This window comes from Rhipicephalus microplus, chromosome 1 (assembly GCF_043290135.1).
Source record: "Rhipicephalus microplus isolate Deutch F79 chromosome 1, USDA_Rmic, whole genome shotgun sequence".
NCBI classification, from domain to species: Eukaryota; Metazoa; Arthropoda; class Arachnida; order Ixodida; family Ixodidae; genus Rhipicephalus; species Rhipicephalus microplus.
The window spans coordinates 10,302,012-10,320,420 of record NC_134700.1 but is presented as its reverse complement, the minus strand read 5'-3'; the positions used below and the strand labels follow the sequence as shown (position 1 = coordinate 10,320,420).

Here is an 18,409-nt window from a genome sequence, read left to right as displayed (position 1 = left end):
GACTAAGTTTGAAAATAAAAAAAAAACATTGGACAATGCCAATAAACTTTTTCGTTACAAAACGGGACTTTATGTTTGTTTTCTTCAATTGCGCTATGATTTAAACCTAACTATGAAGAAAACATCAGCATCACGGTGATCGGCATCAGAATCGGCATCATGAGTTGCTGACACAAGCGTCATGCGACTCATGCCTACTTTTCGTGTGCTCCATCTGACAACGGCTCCTTTGTGGCATCGGTCGCAGCGATCCATTGATCCCGTTGAAGTGTCGGTGATTTGCTGTTGTCGTGTCTGCATCAACGATGCCGTACAGCGTATTTCACGACCGACTGCTCCTGCGAACTTTGCGATGGAACGAAATCGAAAATATGTATTTGCTCCGAACTGCATCGCGCCGTGACCTCCAGATAAACGGACTTCTTGATTTGGACGGAATCGACTTTACTACATTCTACCGCTCATTCAGGTTCCAAAAAGGAGACCTAGAAGATTTGATGGAAGCCTTGCTGATTCCCGAAGAGGTCATGAGCGCTCAACGGGTTTGAGTGTCTGGTCGCGAGGCGCTGTGCATGACGTTGCGGCGTGTAGCCTACCCCAATCGTCTCTGTGAGCTGGAGCTCTTCTTTAGGCGCCACAGCTCGGTAATATCAAGTGTGGTGTCTAAAGTGTTAGCCCACATAGATTACTACTTCGGGAACCTCCTTGCGGACCTTACAGTGCACAAGTGGCTCAATCTGCAATCACTGGAGCTGTTCTCTCAGGTAAGAAGGCGTGCTGTAGCACTGCCTGACTGCCTTTAGCGCTATGTTTATGCTTCGCTGCACTACATCTCTGTGTTTCGGTAGAGGTCATTAAATGTAATTCGTGCCCCGCCGTGGTGGTCTAGTGGCTAAGGTACTAAGCTGCTGACCCGCACGCAGGTCACGGGATCGAATCCCGGCTGCGGCGGCTGCATTTCCGATAGAGGCGGAAATGTTGTAGGCCCGTGTGCTCAGATTTGGGTGCACGTTAAAGAACCCCAGGTGGTCGAAATTTCCGGAGCCCTCCACTACAGCGTCTCTCATAATCATATTGTGGTTTTGGGACATTAAATCGATCAAATCCAATTCGTCATTATGAAGGAAAAATAAGGCTCTGGCTTTCTATATTCATAGCACACCAGGCACATTAAATCGCCCATCAACCCCACCAATGACGTAGCAACATCATCTTCTAAGTAATAATTTGCCGCATCAATTTAATACGTGAATGTGTTGTCAATTTTATTAATATTTTCTAGCGTGCTTCAAAAAAAAAAAAAGCACAGGCGACATCCCTTTTATTCCCAACACTGTAAAGCAGTTATTTCTGTGAACCAGACACCTACTCCTTCATTATTTTGCCTCCTCATTATCATTACTGCCCCAAGAAAAACCTCATGATGTAGTCAGTGTCACAACAACTGTACTGTAACAATGCCTTATAGATCAGTTTTCTTTTTTGCTGTACCAGTGCCATTTGACATATTTCTCAGACTTTTCTGCCCAACGAGACAATTTCAAATTTTATTTGCAGCTTTGTTTAATCAGTGTTCACAGAAAAACGAATTCCATTCAAACTAAAAAAATATCAGTGTTGTGTCGATGAGCAGCCTGCCTTCCAAGGTTAGCACCATTGCTCTATATAACTGGCTGTTCTGTGTCAGCAACCTACTTTTGCATGCAGTTTACTCCATTACTTCAATAGACGCAGTACCTGATGCCAACTACCAGCATAAAAGGTGTTAGTATTTACTATCAATGAATAATTATGACAGATTCACATGAACCACTTATCATTGAAAATGTGATAAGCGAAATTCATGTATGTGTCATTGAATGTTTCTTCTGTGGGAGAGAGATCTGAATTCCTGTTGCAGTGATGCTAAACATCGAGTTAGTGCCAAACACACGTCCTGTCAGGTAGAGCTACTACACCTTAAGCAGCTTCGTTTACTGCGAAAAGTTTAGCTTATACTTATTTTGATCTTGGAACGTCGTGCTATATTTTGGTCTTGGAACTTCGTGCTATGTGTTGCTTTCTGCAGCTACCATTTCATTTTTCAGGCTTTGCACAGGAAAGGTGCTCCATTGAAGAATTGCTGGGGATTTATTGACGGAACAGCTAGACGAATTTGTCGACCATCAGCTAGACAAGAAGACTATTTTTCTGGGCACAAACGCTATCATGCTTTGAAGTTTCAGGCATTGATGTGCGCAAATGGCATAACCTGTCAGTTGGATGGCCCATTTCCAGGCCGTCGTCATGACGCTGGTACGTGAACTTTCCTCCAGTTTCTCCTGCAAAGGTACCAGACTAACTGAAATGCCCTACGGAATACTATGTTGTTAATGAAACATTTCGCTTCAAACACATTGGCATGTCCTGGCATGGTAGCATGCACCTCTATGATAGAAAATTCATGTAGGCTAATTTCAAATGCATGCTACTCCGTATAATTATACCCACTTGATGCTTAACACTTCTGTTTTGGCAAGTCAATTCATCATGAAATTATGATGTACCAGCTCCAACAGACACCTTTACTTCAGACGGCACATATGTACCCGTTTGTCCATTTGTGTCTGCCCTTATTTTTTATTTAAGGGTGTTTGACTATTTAAAAATTCTAAATGAAGAACTAAACAGTGTTTTGTTTGATTTGGTGTTTTAATTGAATGAATATTTGGAGTTTATTCAAACTACAATAATTGCACATAACCAATGGCAAAATGTCAAAGCAACAAAGCTTTAGAAGAGCAAAAGACCAAAACTCTTATTTAAAAGATTGAATTGGGAAGATACACTAATTTCACACTTTTACGGGACTACAAAGACTTCAGTCATCACCGCAATAACAAATTTTTGCTTTGAACTCCAGCGTTGCTGAAGAAAGTGTAACCTCAATTCATTACCACAAGATTCATCATAAGGAATGTTATGCAAGAGCTGGTGGCAAAGTACCTCCTTTAATATTTATGTAACTTCTATGTTCATCATACAAATGAAAAAAAATACTTCAAAGGCTGTATACTGCTGTATGTAAACACTCAGTTCACATAATGGTATATTTTAGTTGTCAAATATTATGACGATGTTAATTCATTAACGTGTGGATATTTGCTTGGAGGTTCCCATTCTAGGCTTCTGAAAACCTCCTGTAAGCACGCGGTAAATAGCATTGGGGAAATTGTGTCCCCCTGCCTTACACCCTTCTTGATTGGTATTCTGTTGCTTTCTTTATGAAGCACTATGGTAGCAGTTGATCCCCTGTAGATTTCTTCCAGAATGTTTATATATACTTCATCTACACCCTGATTCCGCAGTGTTTGCATGACGGCTGATATTTCTACTGAATCAAACGCTTTCTCGTAATCTATGAAGGCTATGTATAGGGGTTGGTTATACTCTGAGCATTTCTCTATTACCTGATTGATAGTATGAATGTGGTCAATTGTTGAGTAGCCTGTTCGAAATCCTGCTTGTTTCAATCAACCAAAGGAACAAGCAGGATTTCGAACAGGCTACTCAACAATTGACCACATTCATACTATCAATCAGGTAATAGAGAAATGCTCAGAGTATAACCAACCCCTATACATAGCCTTCATAGATTACGAGAAAGCGTTTGATTCAGTAGAAATATCAGCCGTCATGCAAACACTGCGGAATCAGGGTGTAGATGAAGTATATATAAACATTCTGGAAGAAATCTACAGGGGATCAACTGCTACCATAGTGCTTCATAAAGAAAGCAACAGAATACCAATCAAGAAGGGTGTAAGGCAGGGGGACACAATTTCCCCAATGCTATTTACCGCGTGCTTACAGGAGGTTTTCAGAAGCCTAGAATGGGAACAGTTAGGGATAAGAGTCAATGGAGAATACCTTAGTAACCTGCGCTTCGCCGATGACATTGCATTGCTGAGTAACTCGGGGGACGAATTGCAACTCATGATTACGGAGCTAGACAAGGAGAGCAGAAAGGTGGGTCTTAAAATTAATCTGCAGAAAACGAAAGTAATGTACAACAACCTCGGCAAGGAGCAGCGCTTCGAGATAGGTAATAGTGCACTTGAAGTTGTAAAAGACTATGTCTACTTAGGGCAGGTAATAACCGCAGAGCCGAACCACGAGACTGAAGTAACTAGAAGAATAAGAATGGGGTGGAGCACATTTGGCAAGCACTCTCAAATTATGACAGGTAGTTTGCCACTATCCCTCAAGAGGAAGGTATATAACAGCTGTATCTTGCCGGTACTTAGCTACGGAGCAGAAACCTGGAGACTTACAAAGAGGGTTCAGCTTAAATTGAGGACGACGCAGCGAGCAATGGAAAGAAAAATGGTAGGTGTAACCTTAAGAGACAAGAAGAGAGCAGAGTGGATTAGGGAACAAACGGGGGTTAAGGATATCATAGCTGAAATCAAGAAGAAGAAATGGACATGGGCAGGGCATGTAGCGCGTAGACAGGATAACCGCTGGTCATTAAGGGTAACTGACTGGATTCCCAGAGAAGGGAAGCGGGTTAGGGGGAGACAGAAGGTTAGGTGGGCAGATGAGATTAAGAAGTTTGCGGGTATAAATTGGCAGCAGCAAGCACAGGACCGGGTTAACTGGCGGAACATGGGAGAGGCCTTTGTCCTGCAGTGGACGTAGTCAGGCTGATGATGATGATGATGATGATTTGCTTGGAATTATGTGTTGTGGCACTCTACAGTTGTCTTCGAAATGGGTGCCTTTCTGTTCAACTGCTATTTGAATAGTACTCTATTCAATTAGGCATGAATTAGGTATTATCACTATTCAATGTGTATTTGTTCAATTCTACATTTCACTATGCACGCCCCTAGTTATTACCAACCTTGCAAAGACAAACGTTCAACTAGAAATGTAACTTCCTCACTAGGCTTAAAGCTGTCAAAATTTTTCATCTTTTATTGGCTTATTCTGCTCCAACCACTTCTTGTCCTTGACATTTGACAAGGTGTTTTAAAGGAGCAGTGACACAATTTTGGATGTCCTGCAAGTGACATTTTTTTGATTTCTTGGTATGCGGCATAAAAGTGTACTAACATGTTTTGAGACATTTTTGCTTTCATTAGTATGCAGTGTATTTAACGCTCTCCACACACTGGAGTAAGCGAACACATCCAAAATAGTTTCTTTGATTTGAAAGTTTCTATCACAGAGCATTAGCACGCCTCACTGCAATGAACATCATGTCAACTAGTGAACGCAGTTACTGAACTCTACGTTCTGCGTGCCACCTAAATTGCCCAAATCATTGTCAAGGTCACGGGAAGATTTCTGTCTTATTGTTGCTAATGTGCTTTACAAGCAAATGATGGCCAAAAGGAAAGCTACAAGCCACTGCAGCGCGTGCACTCATTTACTTTCTGGAGGAATCAGAAATAGCTCAAAAGTACTAAACAAAAAATAAATGTACTTCACTGTTAACCGCGATATACTCCAAACAGTATTTTTGTGTTTTATTATGATATTTTTGGAAAAAAACTTGCTGAAAACAGTTACATTTTATTGAACTTTCACTTTTTGTGTGAACACTTAAATTGGCCTGACTACTTGTGTTTTTACAAACTCAATGTGGTGCGGACACATTTCTATGTAGTGTAGACACATTTCTGTGTGGTGTGGACACTCAGTGTTGAAAAATGTGCACTCATCGTGTAAGTTGTGCTATGGCTATATGTATAGCCTTAGCACAAGTCTATCTGTATAGCCTTGTGTTTGCTACTAAATGTGCGATGTCGACTTTTGTGCAAGAGGAGTAGCCGGCGCCACGCATTGGCATCAACCTCTCCTTATATACATTTATTTTTTAAAAAAATACGGATCTGCTACTAGCAAGTGACTAGTTGCTGTCTTCCAGTAACGTCAAACTGCCATGAAAAATCACTTAGAGGTCAACAGCCCTCTACCCTTTTCAATTTCACATATTCAGTCATATCTTGAGAACACAGCAGGATATATGCTGCTTCCCTCTTTGTCTCATGGTCACAGTTTTTTTCTTTTTCACCTTGCCATGCTCTTCACTGTCCTGTGTATGTAAGCGTTAACTGGACACACCACCATGATGGAGCACAGGTGTGCGGTCAAGCAGCTGGTTCAGTCCAAAGATAGCTTCACAGCTAGGGGAGTAAATCTGAAACTGGCAGTTCAGCAAGTTCTCTTTACTACACTAAGTTTGGTGGGACTAGTTTAATAACACTGTTGAACCACTCATTCTTCTCTGCAAGCTCAAGTCTACTGTTTCTGTAGCAGGATACCATGACTGATAATCCCATATAATGTTCAGTATTGTTAAGCAGTTTTTTTTTCTGCAGGTATCCTAAAGGAGACTGCCCTCTACCGCAACTTGGAGACAGTTACTCAAGGCCGCACATATGTAATATATGGAGACCCCGCCTACCCACTTCGGCCACTGCTCTACAAGCCTTTTGGAGGTGCTTCTTTGCGTCCCCATGAGGTTAACTTCAATAAGCGCATGAGCTCAGTGCGGCAGGCCGTTGAGTGGGGCTTCGGCAGAGTCGTTGCAGACTTTGCCTTCGTTGATTTTTATAAAAGCCAGAAGATGACTCGGCAGAGGGTGGGTCGGATGTACAAAGTTGCAACATTGTTCTTAAACTGCCGTACTTGCATGTATGGCAGCCAAGTGTCTACATATTTTGATGTTACTCCGCCCACCCTCAGAGAATACCTTGTGTCATTTGAGATGCCAGCATAGCATACTGACATGAGCATACAATGGATCCTTGTGTGTTGTGCAAGGCAGTTTGCTATTTGTGCGTAGCCGAGTTTTGTTTTTTGCAGCTAGTAGAAGAGAACCAAGACGTTCGGCTCTATTTTAACTGGCTTGTTGATAACCGGGACTTAATTGACTTTCATTCTATTATCATGACAATATCTTGTACAGTCAAACTCCGCTAGAACGAACGCCGCTTCAACGAAAAATTCACTATTCCTCGTCAGCAGTCCATAGGAGTCAAGGCATAAATATTGTCGCCACTACAACCACTTTTTCTTTGATCGTACCGCTTCAATGAAATTTTACGATGCAATTCGAGGCTCAGATACTTATTGGTAATCAGTAAACCCAATCTTTAACATTTCGATGCATATTCAGAACCTGAAAATGCGTCAACGAAGTCTAAAACACATGTTGGCACCACAAGGACCGGGGCTGTTCAGCAAGCATGGGCGCCGCCATTGCTCGATAGCAGTGGTAATGAGACTGCCCTGATAGTACACTCTAGCCCTGCTTTTGCAACTGGTTTGCTTTTGAGCTGCAGACAATCCGAAGCTGAAGCTGCAAAAGGCGCCGCTCCACGATACCCTGCCTCTATCTCAGCGTTGTCGGATACTTTTGATGACGGACAGCTGCTGGTGTTAATGAGTTAATGCAACTGCTTGGTTCGTTCACTAAGGGGATTTCAGGTGTTGTTTCAGTGTGCTTTTGACCATGGCCTCGCTATACATGGGTGAAAAACACGTCGTGTCGCTGCTGGGAAAAAATAGGAAGCAGCGGGCATTTTTTTTAAATATCGAAAATAAACATTTCTTTGTTTTACTAGTTCAGATCAGCTATATTTTTTTATTTTACTACAACGAAATTTTTTTCATGTCCTGTCAGTTTCGTTGTAGCGGGGTTCGACTGTAGTTGCTTTGATGCTCATGTCATGATTTAAAGATAAAGAGGCTACAAAGTCTGAAAAAAAAGAATAACATGAGAGCGCACAATAATTTCTTGTACTTGCAAAAACAGTCTTCTTTAACATTATCACCTTCAAAGTAGTCCCCTTCAGCATACACACACTTCTCCATACAGTCCTATTATGGCTGGTGTTAGTTTTGCGATGAGGTTTTTGGGAGGCCCCTCAGGAGATTCTTTATTTTGACTGAATCTCTTCAACTGAGCCAATGATAGGTTCTCTTTCAGCAATATTTAATTTTCACAAATAAAAATAAAAACATCAAGCAAAATTAAGCGAATAAAGTGGGTGTGATGCTCTTCTGGCTATTGCACTTATTTCTGATTGTGCTCTTGCCATTAACATATATATACGTACCAAAATGCTTTGTTTATTCATAGATCATGGACAGTTCTCATTGGCATAGAGCTGTACCGTGTGACGGCAGCACTGCAGTGCCAGAACCCAAAACCTAGTGGCTAAAAAAGGTAATAATAAGACGGCATCAGTGGATGGGTGGACGTGAGTGGCGCCAGTTTCCGTTGACGTTTTTTCTGCTCAGCTTGCACATGTATGGGCATGCATTTTCCACCCCCATTGTTCTCACCTCCATCATCAACATTCACTAGCAACGATAGAAAAATTGAGGAATATGGAATCGTGGCATAGCAAATCATTCTCAGTTCTGTCCTGAGCTGTAATTCCGCATACAACGCTGGACTGAGCAGTGATGAGGCAGCTGGCAACGCATGTTTGGGCTACTTTGCCTGGTAAGACATACGAACGCTGCGTGATTATTACCTCGCAAAGATCGTAGCTTGAAATTACCAAGTCGACGCTCACAGCTCCATGATAAATCACCCGAAGCAGCATCACAAAAACGCAGAATTCACACGAACGCGCTGTGGACAGAGTAAAACAAAGCACGTGAAGCCGTTGCCAGGCATGATGTCATCGCTGCTCGCTGGAAGTCGCTCAGTGCCTGAGGCATGGCCTACGAGCTTGCTGAACACTACAAAATACTGTCGATGTCTCGTGGCCTTGATTGCGCCATTGAGCCTTTGGACGCTCTTTGCGCTCAAAATAGGAATAGAATCGAATGAACGCCGCATCTCAAGTTTGACATTGGGTGGCACTGCTCCTTTAAAATGCATTGAACAGCTTTTCCTGTAGCAACTACTGCATGAACACTTAATCTCCGGTCACCACAGATCACCCGGAAACATTGGAAATGTTTGGATCTGTAATCGCTGACCTTAGGCCCACAGAATGTTCATTATCTTCCACACTTACTTTCCCCTGAAAGCCACTTACGCCATTCAAACACATGCATGAGACGTTTCATCTCTATAATCCTCACTTACTATTCGACATGTTTTCATAGAAGATTTTTTAAGTTTCAAAAGAAACTTGATGTTGAGCCTCAGTACAGTTTTTACGTTACACTTTTTTTTTTCAGAGCACAGTTGTATGTGTTCACTTATGGCACTGCATTCACAACTGGTGTGATCGGTGTTAAGCCCAAACTGGCCGCATGGATAGAGGGTGTGTATGGGATGATGTCAGTAAAACAGTTCTTTTGAATTCCACTCTTTTCCAGGTTCACACTTAGTCTCGTTCTTTTTTTTTTCGAACCTTTTATATATGAAATACTGCCCAACGTGTACAACCATTTCAAGATATGTGCATTTTTTTAACTATCACAATAAAATTGGATTGCACAGCCAGCTTACAGAGAGGCTTTTTTTCTATGTGTCAGTTCAAAAACTATAACATTTTATTTTCATTAATAGAATGTTATGTTTTAGAAGTCATCGTGTAAGCACGTCCTCGTGTGCAGTTCGCCATCGTTCAGTGTTAGCTGAACGATGTGAATTTAGCAAACAGAAATAAAGCCTGCAACTTGTCGGCACCTCGTCATTCGTTTCCGGTGTTGCGCTGTGCCAGCACTGCTGAACTCGCACTGCACAATTTCTGAACTTTGCATGCACAGTCGTGAACTGATTTCAAGTGGTGCAGGTAAATCGAACAGACCTAGAGCTATTGTGTTTGTTTTAGTTTGTATGGCTACCAAAGAGAGAGTTTCAGAGGTGCACGTTGCAACTTTACTAATGACGATTCCTGTGACAACATGAAATAGCTTGAACGCATACCATTACACACAGCAGCACCAACAATTCATGAATTATAGTGCACAATGTATTATAATATTTCTGGAGCTCAGAGAAAGATAGGAGACATGACACACAATATACATAAGGTAGTCGTACCCTGCCGTGGTGGTCTAGTGGCTAAGGTACTCAGCTGCTGCCCCGCAGGTCGCGGATCGAATCCTGGCTGCGGGGGCTGCACTTTCGATGAAGACGAAAATGCTGTAGGCCCGTGTCGAGATATGGGTGCACTTTAAAGAACCGCAGGTGATCGAAATTTTTAGAGCCTTGCACTACAGCGTCTCTCATAATCATGTGGTGGTTTTCGGACGTTAAACTACACATATCATATTAACATAAGGTAGTCGTAACCACTTTCTGTCCCTGACAGTGACTTCTATTGGTTGCAGGTTTTGGAAGTGTCGTTGGAGGGACTTCTTCAATACATAGCAACTTTAAAAAAATGCATACTGACTCGTTTTTAGAAATCAAACTATTGATAATTTAGTTTATTCTTTTTTTCCCTGAATGAGTTCTTTGATCAACTGAAGTTGAGATGCTTGGTAAGCTGCGTTAGCCCGCCTCTCTTCAAGCACTGCCACCATTTCCATTCTTCTCATTTCCATTACAGCTTCTCTTAATCTGACGTTGTCGGCATGCTGCTGGTGTAGCAGCTTCATCTTGTCGTCGTGCTGGCGAATTTTGAGGTCCAGCTTTCTTTTGTCAATCTGGTAGCTGAGGAGGCGCATTTCCAAGTCTTGATTATACCTGGCCTCCAAAAACGCCAGTGTTGCCTCCTTTTGGCTTCTCCCTGCTGCAAAAATATGTAAACAAGAAACATTGGACTTGACATACTGAAGTATCTAGAGGGATACTGAATAAAATTTTTGCCACTGTAATTTTCAAGCAAACAGAAAGATTGGCTCCTGAAATCAATTGATACAACCCTCATTTGGCAAAAACTTTGCCTGCCTGGTCAGCCCTTCAGATTTAGGTGGAGACTCACCCCCGCCCCCCAACAGACACATACTGAAATAAAATTCTGCATACACCCTGGTTGCATTGCCGAGATTGTGAAGCATTCCTCACTTGGAAGATACGACAGTGCTTAGCTGCGCGTCAGACAAAGTGACTACATTAATCATCGAAGCTACACGCATAAAAAAAAGGAAGGTACTTGTGTTAGCATGGTGTCATTAAAGAAAAAAATGGAATTTCTAGATTTGTATTGTTTGTGTGAATAAGTGTTCACTATGAGCGGACGAAAGCAAGAGTTGAACAGCTTTTTATTTTCATGTGTATGGTATATAAATTTATGCACTGCAGCAAATAAAAAATAAAGATCGGGTGTGAGTCAGCGCTCATCTGTGTGCCCAGTGTGTCCCTGTTTTCTTGCACTGTTTTTTCGTTACAGTGCTTGCAAACCAAGTAGCCCCCTGACAAGCATCGACAATCTAGCATCAGCTGAAGAAAACGAGCACTCTTGCTGGGGCCTCAGTACCATATACAGTAAACGCTCGGATTTAGAAACAAAATTTTTGCAAACATCTAAGAATTACTTATGCTTTTAGGAAACCCCATTTGTTTTTCTATCTGTTTTGTGCAAAAATGTTTCGTTTGAACATACCTGAATAGCAAAAATTTCAGCTGAACGAGCTTTATTACTGAAATTCTCATTATATTTCTGAAATCAGTTCAATACATTTTTGTGTTCTACTATGCTGGCAGTGGCAGATTGAAATTCCATAACTTTAACCAACTCTACAATCCCTTAGAAAGTGGCAAGGCTTTATGTCTCAGCAACAAGCTATGCGACAGAAAGTGCACCAAACATTAACTCTCTGGACAGCCTTGCGACTTCTATAGTGAATAAGTTATAAATGATCTACTTAATAAGCTAAGGCTGCTTTATGCTGCTGAATAATATGCCCATAAGATATGAAATATTACTCTGGACTTCAAAGATTGACTGTTGCATCCATATTTGTACTTGAGCTCAAAACCACACTGTAGTAAAGTCAAAGTTGGTGCTGTGATTGCACAATGGCACATATTACTTTGCTGTGATGAAATGAATTCTTTACTGGGTGAAATCATGGCAAATGAGCCCTTTAAGCTCTAGGTTCATTTGGATAGAGCAAAAACTTTGTTATGTACCTCTTAGTGGTGTGCGTCGTCGAGGGGTCTGTTCTGCGGATGAAGCCAGTTGTGCTCGTGCACTGCCTCTAGGCAGTGGCTGTGGCACATTTGTTGAAAGCTCTGAAAATGCACAAGATTGTCACGTTTATTGCTTTATATCTACTGCCGCTGAAAATGTGCACTTCAGACACTAACTGAAATTGATTTGTCACGTGAATTTTAATTGTAACCACAAAATCAGCCTATGTTTGGGGAGTCCAGTATTGCTCATTGCATAAACCACAGCTTTCTTGATGACACGTAGTGTTGGAAGTGCTGCTTCAATTGCTCCAAACTGCTCCAAAAGAGAAATGCTGCTCCGAAGTGTATTCTTTGTTACAAATTGCTTGAAACCTGCTCTGAGATGATACTGAGTATGAGAATGCTGAACTTTTACTGTTTGACCGACACACAAGTCTTAAAGAAACTAAAAAGAATCTGCCTACTACCATCCCAGTGTGTTACTAGTGTGCAGCATTATTGGCTCTGATCTCACAAGTGCGACAAGAATTGGCATATGAAGCATACAGCTCCTAGGTTTTTTTTTCTCAGCTAGACATGTAGGCTACTATGGTGAAATTTGAAAATGAGCAGGACTGCTTTTATCTGATGCCGATTATCTACTGCTTATTTGGCAACAGTTATATGGGACTGTGGTTACTTCTAAAATGCGGTGCTCAGCTTTTCCAGTTTGATATCATATCTGCCACACATGGTAGTATTTTATATTGCAGCTTATTGCACAGCATATTTTGGACAATCTGCTATTGTATGATACATTTAATTTATAATGACTGTTGTCTGTTAAATATGTTTAATCAGAAATAATACTTTCGAGCTTATTCGACAATGCTCCGAACTCGTACTAATGTATGGCAAATTTAATATCTTCTAAAACACCGATAGCTGCTCTGAACTACCATTTTTTTCTGCTCTGAAAACAACTATGGCTGCTCTAAAGTATGCTCCAAAAAGTAAAAATGCACTTCCATCACTGGACATCTGATAATAATGGAAGTGTCTAAAAGATTCCTGTAAAATATGTCCAAATGGCATCGAATATTTGTGTCTCTATATGGCCTCACATTATGGCACATCGAATATAATTTCTGCACAAGCTGACAAAAAGTATCCATATGTCAACAGGCAGTCATGTTTCATGAATTGTATTATGAATCATTAAATGCTGATAATCATACTGGCAGCAGTGGCATGCTCATTGCAAATACTGTCTGTTTTCTTTATAAGAGAAGAAACAAAACATAAAACAAGCTTAGTTGTTGAACTGCCTAATCCAAGGTTGTAGGTTGAATTCTCGGCCACTGTGGCTTCATTTCAGTGTGTGCGAAATGCAATGGCATTCGTGCACTTAACTGAGGTTGACATAAAAGAACTGAAAGTCGTAAAGATTAATGCCGAGTACATACATTACAACACACCTCATACTCATGTTGTGGGTTTTGCAAGCGAAATCCCACAAATTGTAGCTATTTAAAACATAACAAACAGGGATATAAAGTTAACAAAATGATGTACCTCGCAATGGTGTGCGGTTATGAGTGGCTTGGGAAGGCCCATCCGCACTTGTTGCTGGCGTGTGGCTTGCCTCATTGGCCGTGCCAGGTGTTAGCTCAGGCTCTGAAAAAATTGACCCCATCATTGTCACATACGGGACTCTTCAAAGTGATGACATAATTTTAAGTAAGCCTTTAATTGGCTTGTTACACTAGGCAACATTACGAAAAGCAACACATTTACACCAGTATACTTGCCCAAGTATTCATCATGCTATCAGCTGTGCTCACAACCAAAAAAAAAATCGGTAAATTTTACGTGGCACATGAAAACCCACTAATAATTGCTATTAAAAACATAACAAGGAAACAACAATAATAATATACCTGGTGATGGTGTATGGCTGCCACGAACTTCTGTTGAGGGCCCATCAACAGTTGTTGCTGGCGTGTGGGTCCGCTCATCAGCCATGCCAGCTGCGCTCATGTTGGGAGCTAGAAAAATTGACCCCATTATGGGCACACATGTGATTCTTCAAAGTAATGACATAATTTCAAGTAAACCTTTAGTGGCTCATTGCATTAAGCAGGGTGACACGAAGCAACAAAACACCTGCACCAGTCGGATTGCTGAAGTATTAATTAAACAACGTAGGAAAAAATATTCACCATTCTAGCGGTTGCCACTGGTGTCTGGGGAAGTTATCACAACAGAGAGCGAGGACATTTATTCATTAAATATATCCATTCAGTGTTATGAGATGGTATGGCTGCATATGCTCAATCAACAACAGCGAATACAAAACAGTGTTATGCGGTAAGCTATATAGATGATAAGAACAATGCAGAAGATGTGGCAGATTATCATGCTGTCCACATGCTCAGGAACACTGCAGTGCAAAATAAGTGAAGGCAGTTTTATCTAACAACGGCTTTCACAGGTTTTCAAGAGTATGCTGGCAAAAATGTATATAAGTGCCTCACCAATTCTTTGTTATAGTGAATTATGTTGAAACTCGAATATTTTTACATACATTGTGCCTCAACTGATAAGGGCCAGTCAAAATGGCAGCGGGTGTCTCGATCGTCCACATCATTTGCTGTACCTTCATCCTCCCTTGCATACATGCTACGCAGCAGTGAAGCCGCTGGGGTCACTGCGTCACCTTGTACAGATGAAAAATATTAAAACACATGAAATCAAAAACCAGTGCCTCTTTAGTGATGTTAGTTACACAAGTTCCCTAACATTTCACCCTAAAATAGGTGCATATTTGCTTTCAATCAGGCTGAACAACACGAGTGACCCTAAACGCTAGAAAGCATTGTTGCAGCACATCATTTGTAAATTTGTGAATGCAGTTACTTGATGGGACCGACAACCAGTAGAAACGTGACTACATCCAAGCAGAAATAAAAAAACAAACATGAAAATAGTGACAGATTACAGCAGCCTTTTCGCATTGTAAGTAGGATTTATATTTTGAATATTTTTTTAAAAGCAACCAAAAACAGGTATGTCCAAACGCCCAGAAGAAGCCCCTCGCAGCTAGATTCCCGAGTCTATTGCTGCTGTATGCAGTTGCATATTCCCATGCTGTCATGCATGCCATCGTCAAAATTACAGCACGTATAACAAAGCCTGCTCTATTCTGTGTTTTATTTACTAGGTAAAAGGAGTTGCACGGTGAGAAGCGGTGCTGCCTTTTGAGCAGCCAGTACACCTTGTTAAGCTGCTGCGTAAGCGCATACAGTGTGCACATGCACAGTGTACTGCCTTGCTCGGACACGAACCACTATTGCGCTCACTGTTTGAGGCATGTGTTGTCACGTGCATCTCCAACCGCAAATTCACTGGAGATAGAAACAAATTATTACAAATGTTTCACAGCATTTTACTTGTTACTATTCTGTGATTAGACACTCTGACTATTAAGCTTTTCATTGTGCTAAAAAATAGGTGCCATAACAATAGGTTGTTGTTCCCTTTGAGGTAGTTAAGAAGACGGATTATCAGATAATTGAGGAGCATTCGTAGCGACCGCAATAACAGTGTCATCGTGGAATTCACTCCAAAAACTTCATCAGGTGAAAATAGCAATTATCTCGTGCATATCAACTGGAAATGAAAACTTTCAGAAAGTCACACATTGGCAGATTTAAGTGTGAATAATAATGTTAACATAAATGTATCATATGGGTCAACCAATACAGAGTATATTTGGCCTCGAATTGTGCAAGTTAATTTGATTGAACAATGCAGATGAGTGCCAATGTTTCAGAGCTTCCTTCTCCACGCCTTATGAAACAAGAAAAAGAAAAAAGGGTGGGGGGGTGGGGGTATTGTAGCGAGGTTCTTACCAGATTGATTGCTTGTCTCCGCTGCTGATTCAGCCGCATAGCACTCCAGCGCGGCGATGTGGCGGTCGTCCCAACTGGCCTGCGCGGTAGGTCTGACCCGCTTAGCAGTCGACCCCGACGCAGACTCTGACGCGGTCTCTGATTCGGAAGCTGGAGTGTTTTTCGCACGGTGCTTCCGAACAGCCGACCGTGGTGGCCCATACGAATATTCGGCGGCGAGGTCAGCCACGTGCTGGAGGAGTATGTCGATTGCCGCGTATTCTTCTTCTGTTCCCGATCTAGTCAAGCAAACAATCACGTTTACAAAGTTTGGCCACAACGTGGTGGCTTGAAGATAACGTGAAATATACGGTCTACTTACTTTTTTCTGCTTTTCTTGTCATTCCGTATGAAGTGGGCCAGGAGAAGGTCAACACGCTCTTTAACACTTCGCGAATTTAGTGTTCGCCGCAGCAGCATTGACACCCTCTCGGTGATCGTGTGCCACCGAGAAGCATTTTCGTACGGGTTTACTACACGAACTTCCTTGAGTATAATTTTATCATCTGCATGCGAGTAGCGTGTACGCGGCGCCATCCTGGTAGCAGGCCTCGAAGTAGCCATCTTGTTCTTTTACGTTTCTGTTAGGCTCGACTTGACTCGGCTCAAAGGAAAGGGAAGCCGGTAATGGCAACCTTGGAAGCATCTCGGGCGTTTGGGCGTTTGAGCGTGTCCGGTAAACGCCCGTAAGGCACGCGCATGCGCAGTTCAGACCCGATAAACCGGTATCCGCAAACTTTTTTCTGTATAGCGGTGCGCCGGACAGACTAAAATCCTCTATTATATCTAACACTTACCGCTGTTAGCGGACGTCTCGGGGGGGAGGGGGGAACTATCGTGTTTTCAGCATTATAAGCAAGATGGCGCAGTGAGCGCGTGGCAGCTGCGGCGGCTTTCATCTCTCGCGCGTACTTGGGCCCGCGTACAGAATAGAGAGTTTTAGGACAGGGTACCCAAGCTCTTGGGGCGCTGCGGGCTTGGGGGCGCGCGGCGTTTCGTACCCAACCCATACCCAACTGGAATGCTTTTAGAGGCGCGCACGAAAACGCAATCCGCACGAAGGTCACACGCGCTCGCAGCGCCATAACGTCTTGCCGCATAAGTATTATTTAAATATTTTTATGATTTGAAATGTTAAATTAAACATACATAGTGATCAGGGCTCTTTTTTATCGTGTACAGTATCCTGGTATACACAAAAATTGAAAAATACAAGGTTACTGTAACGACAGTATCGACATCTTGTGACACTTCGTGCAACCACAGTCATGAACATGTCAGCCTACGCGTAATGTTTTTGAGGTGAAAATGAATAAAAAGGTTACTCATTTGTGATATTGTCGCTGCGCAGTTTTTGCACCAGATGTACAATGCACAATGTTTCTGCAATAACATTGTTGTAGTTTTCCGTGTCGCCATGGCCGCGCTAGATGGCGTCACCTATTCAGCTGGTCGAGGGCTGGCATATTTTTAGTTTCTATGTTCCAGGTCATTCTAGCTTTGGTAATCTGGCTGAAACCGTGTAATCGCTATTAGTGCTCGCACTTTGACTTATTTTAACTCAATGAATAGAGTATCCGCAGTGCGGACACCGTGAGTTCTTGCGAAGGTGAACCTTGCAAGGGAGCCGATCCATGCTGTCCGAGATTTCGCGCCTTTGTGCCATGCTATTTCTATAGTGGCTAGCCACTATAATATTTGCGCTTAAACCTTAAAAGCCAAAGTGGTGGCTCTGGCCAGCCTCGGCTTTGCTCGCCGTGAAGGTAACATGATGCGCCAGCATGTGCGCTGGGGCAGCTTATTTCCGCTAGGAGGCCAGTGGTGGCAGCGTTGGTTATGGCCATGCGGACGCATAGCCCCATCAACCCAGTGATCTTGCGACGCATCTGTTTGGGGTTTCACGCATGCGCAATACCGCCCCCCCAACGTTCTGGGTACGCAAGACGCTTGGGTACCCAGCACTAAAACTCCTTAATAAGGGAATGTACACTCGATCACGCGCCCTTATCTTGCAATGGGAGAATCGCACGTGCACAGCGCACAAAGGTCCCTGCAATCGTTGCACATCCTCCGTTTGCGAAAAGGCGCGCTTTTCAGACAGGGCAAAGTAACAACTGAGACGCTTATTCACGTTCATCTGTACCATTAGCACGTTTCGTGCTTCATTGGTGCGTGAGAAACGCGGGGCACGTTTCGATCTGCTTGCCATCCTGCTCGTGACCTTCGAATTTTTTGTTATTGCGTTTATTGCTTCGCCTTTGCGGCAAAGCTGTGACTTTTTTCGTGCTGTTGGCTCGTTTATAAGGGGGTGTCGCCAGAGATGGGGAAGTTGCAGATTTTCGCGAAACTCGGCCGGTCCTGCACAGCGCCCCTGAGCCGATGATTGACTAGGCGACTTCAGCGATGACAAAGTTTCATTGAAGGTCGCAGCGTA

At 42.5% G+C, this 18,409-nt stretch overlaps 2 protein-coding genes and 1 pseudogene across 7 annotated transcripts in view; 1 reads left to right on the top strand and 2 right to left on the bottom strand.

The window, feature by feature from the left end:
- The window catches only part of LOC119178190 (ATP-binding cassette sub-family C member 4), a 2,441,444-nt gene that overhangs the window by 124,199 nt on the left and 2,298,836 nt on the right, over positions 1–18,409 (bottom strand). The gene's annotated exons all lie outside the window — the stretch shown is intronic.
- Positions 194–7,573, top strand: LOC142771892 (uncharacterized; annotated as a pseudogene).
- LOC142772370 (uncharacterized) lies at positions 11,780–16,660 on the bottom strand. The gene is made up of 6 exons (XM_075874551.1): positions 16,298–16,660; positions 15,937–16,214; positions 14,610–14,741; positions 13,963–14,052; positions 13,598–13,699; positions 11,780–12,142 (listed from the first exon to the last, which is right to left on the bottom strand). The coding sequence occupies exons 1-6, from the start codon at positions 16,537–16,539 to the stop codon at positions 12,033–12,035; spliced, it is 954 nt and encodes a 317-aa protein (XP_075730666.1). The 5' UTR covers positions 16,540–16,660; the 3' UTR covers positions 11,780–12,032.

What these genes read in the sequence shown, in the direction of transcription:
- LOC142772370 (XM_075874551.1), bottom strand. Translation starts at nt 16,539, where the DNA reads ATGGCTACTTCGAGGCCTGCTACCAGGATGGCGCCGCGTACACGCTAC. An exon ending in GACAAGAAAAGCAGAAAAAA is followed by an intron (nt 16,215 to 16,297) that starts GTAAGTAGACCG and finishes TTGCTTGACTAG; the next exon opens with ATCGGGAACAGAAGAAGAAT. An exon ending in GGAGACAAGCAATCAATCTG is followed by an intron (nt 14,742 to 15,936) that starts GTAAGAACCTCG and finishes CATCTGTACAAG; the next exon opens with GTGACGCAGTGACCCCAGCG.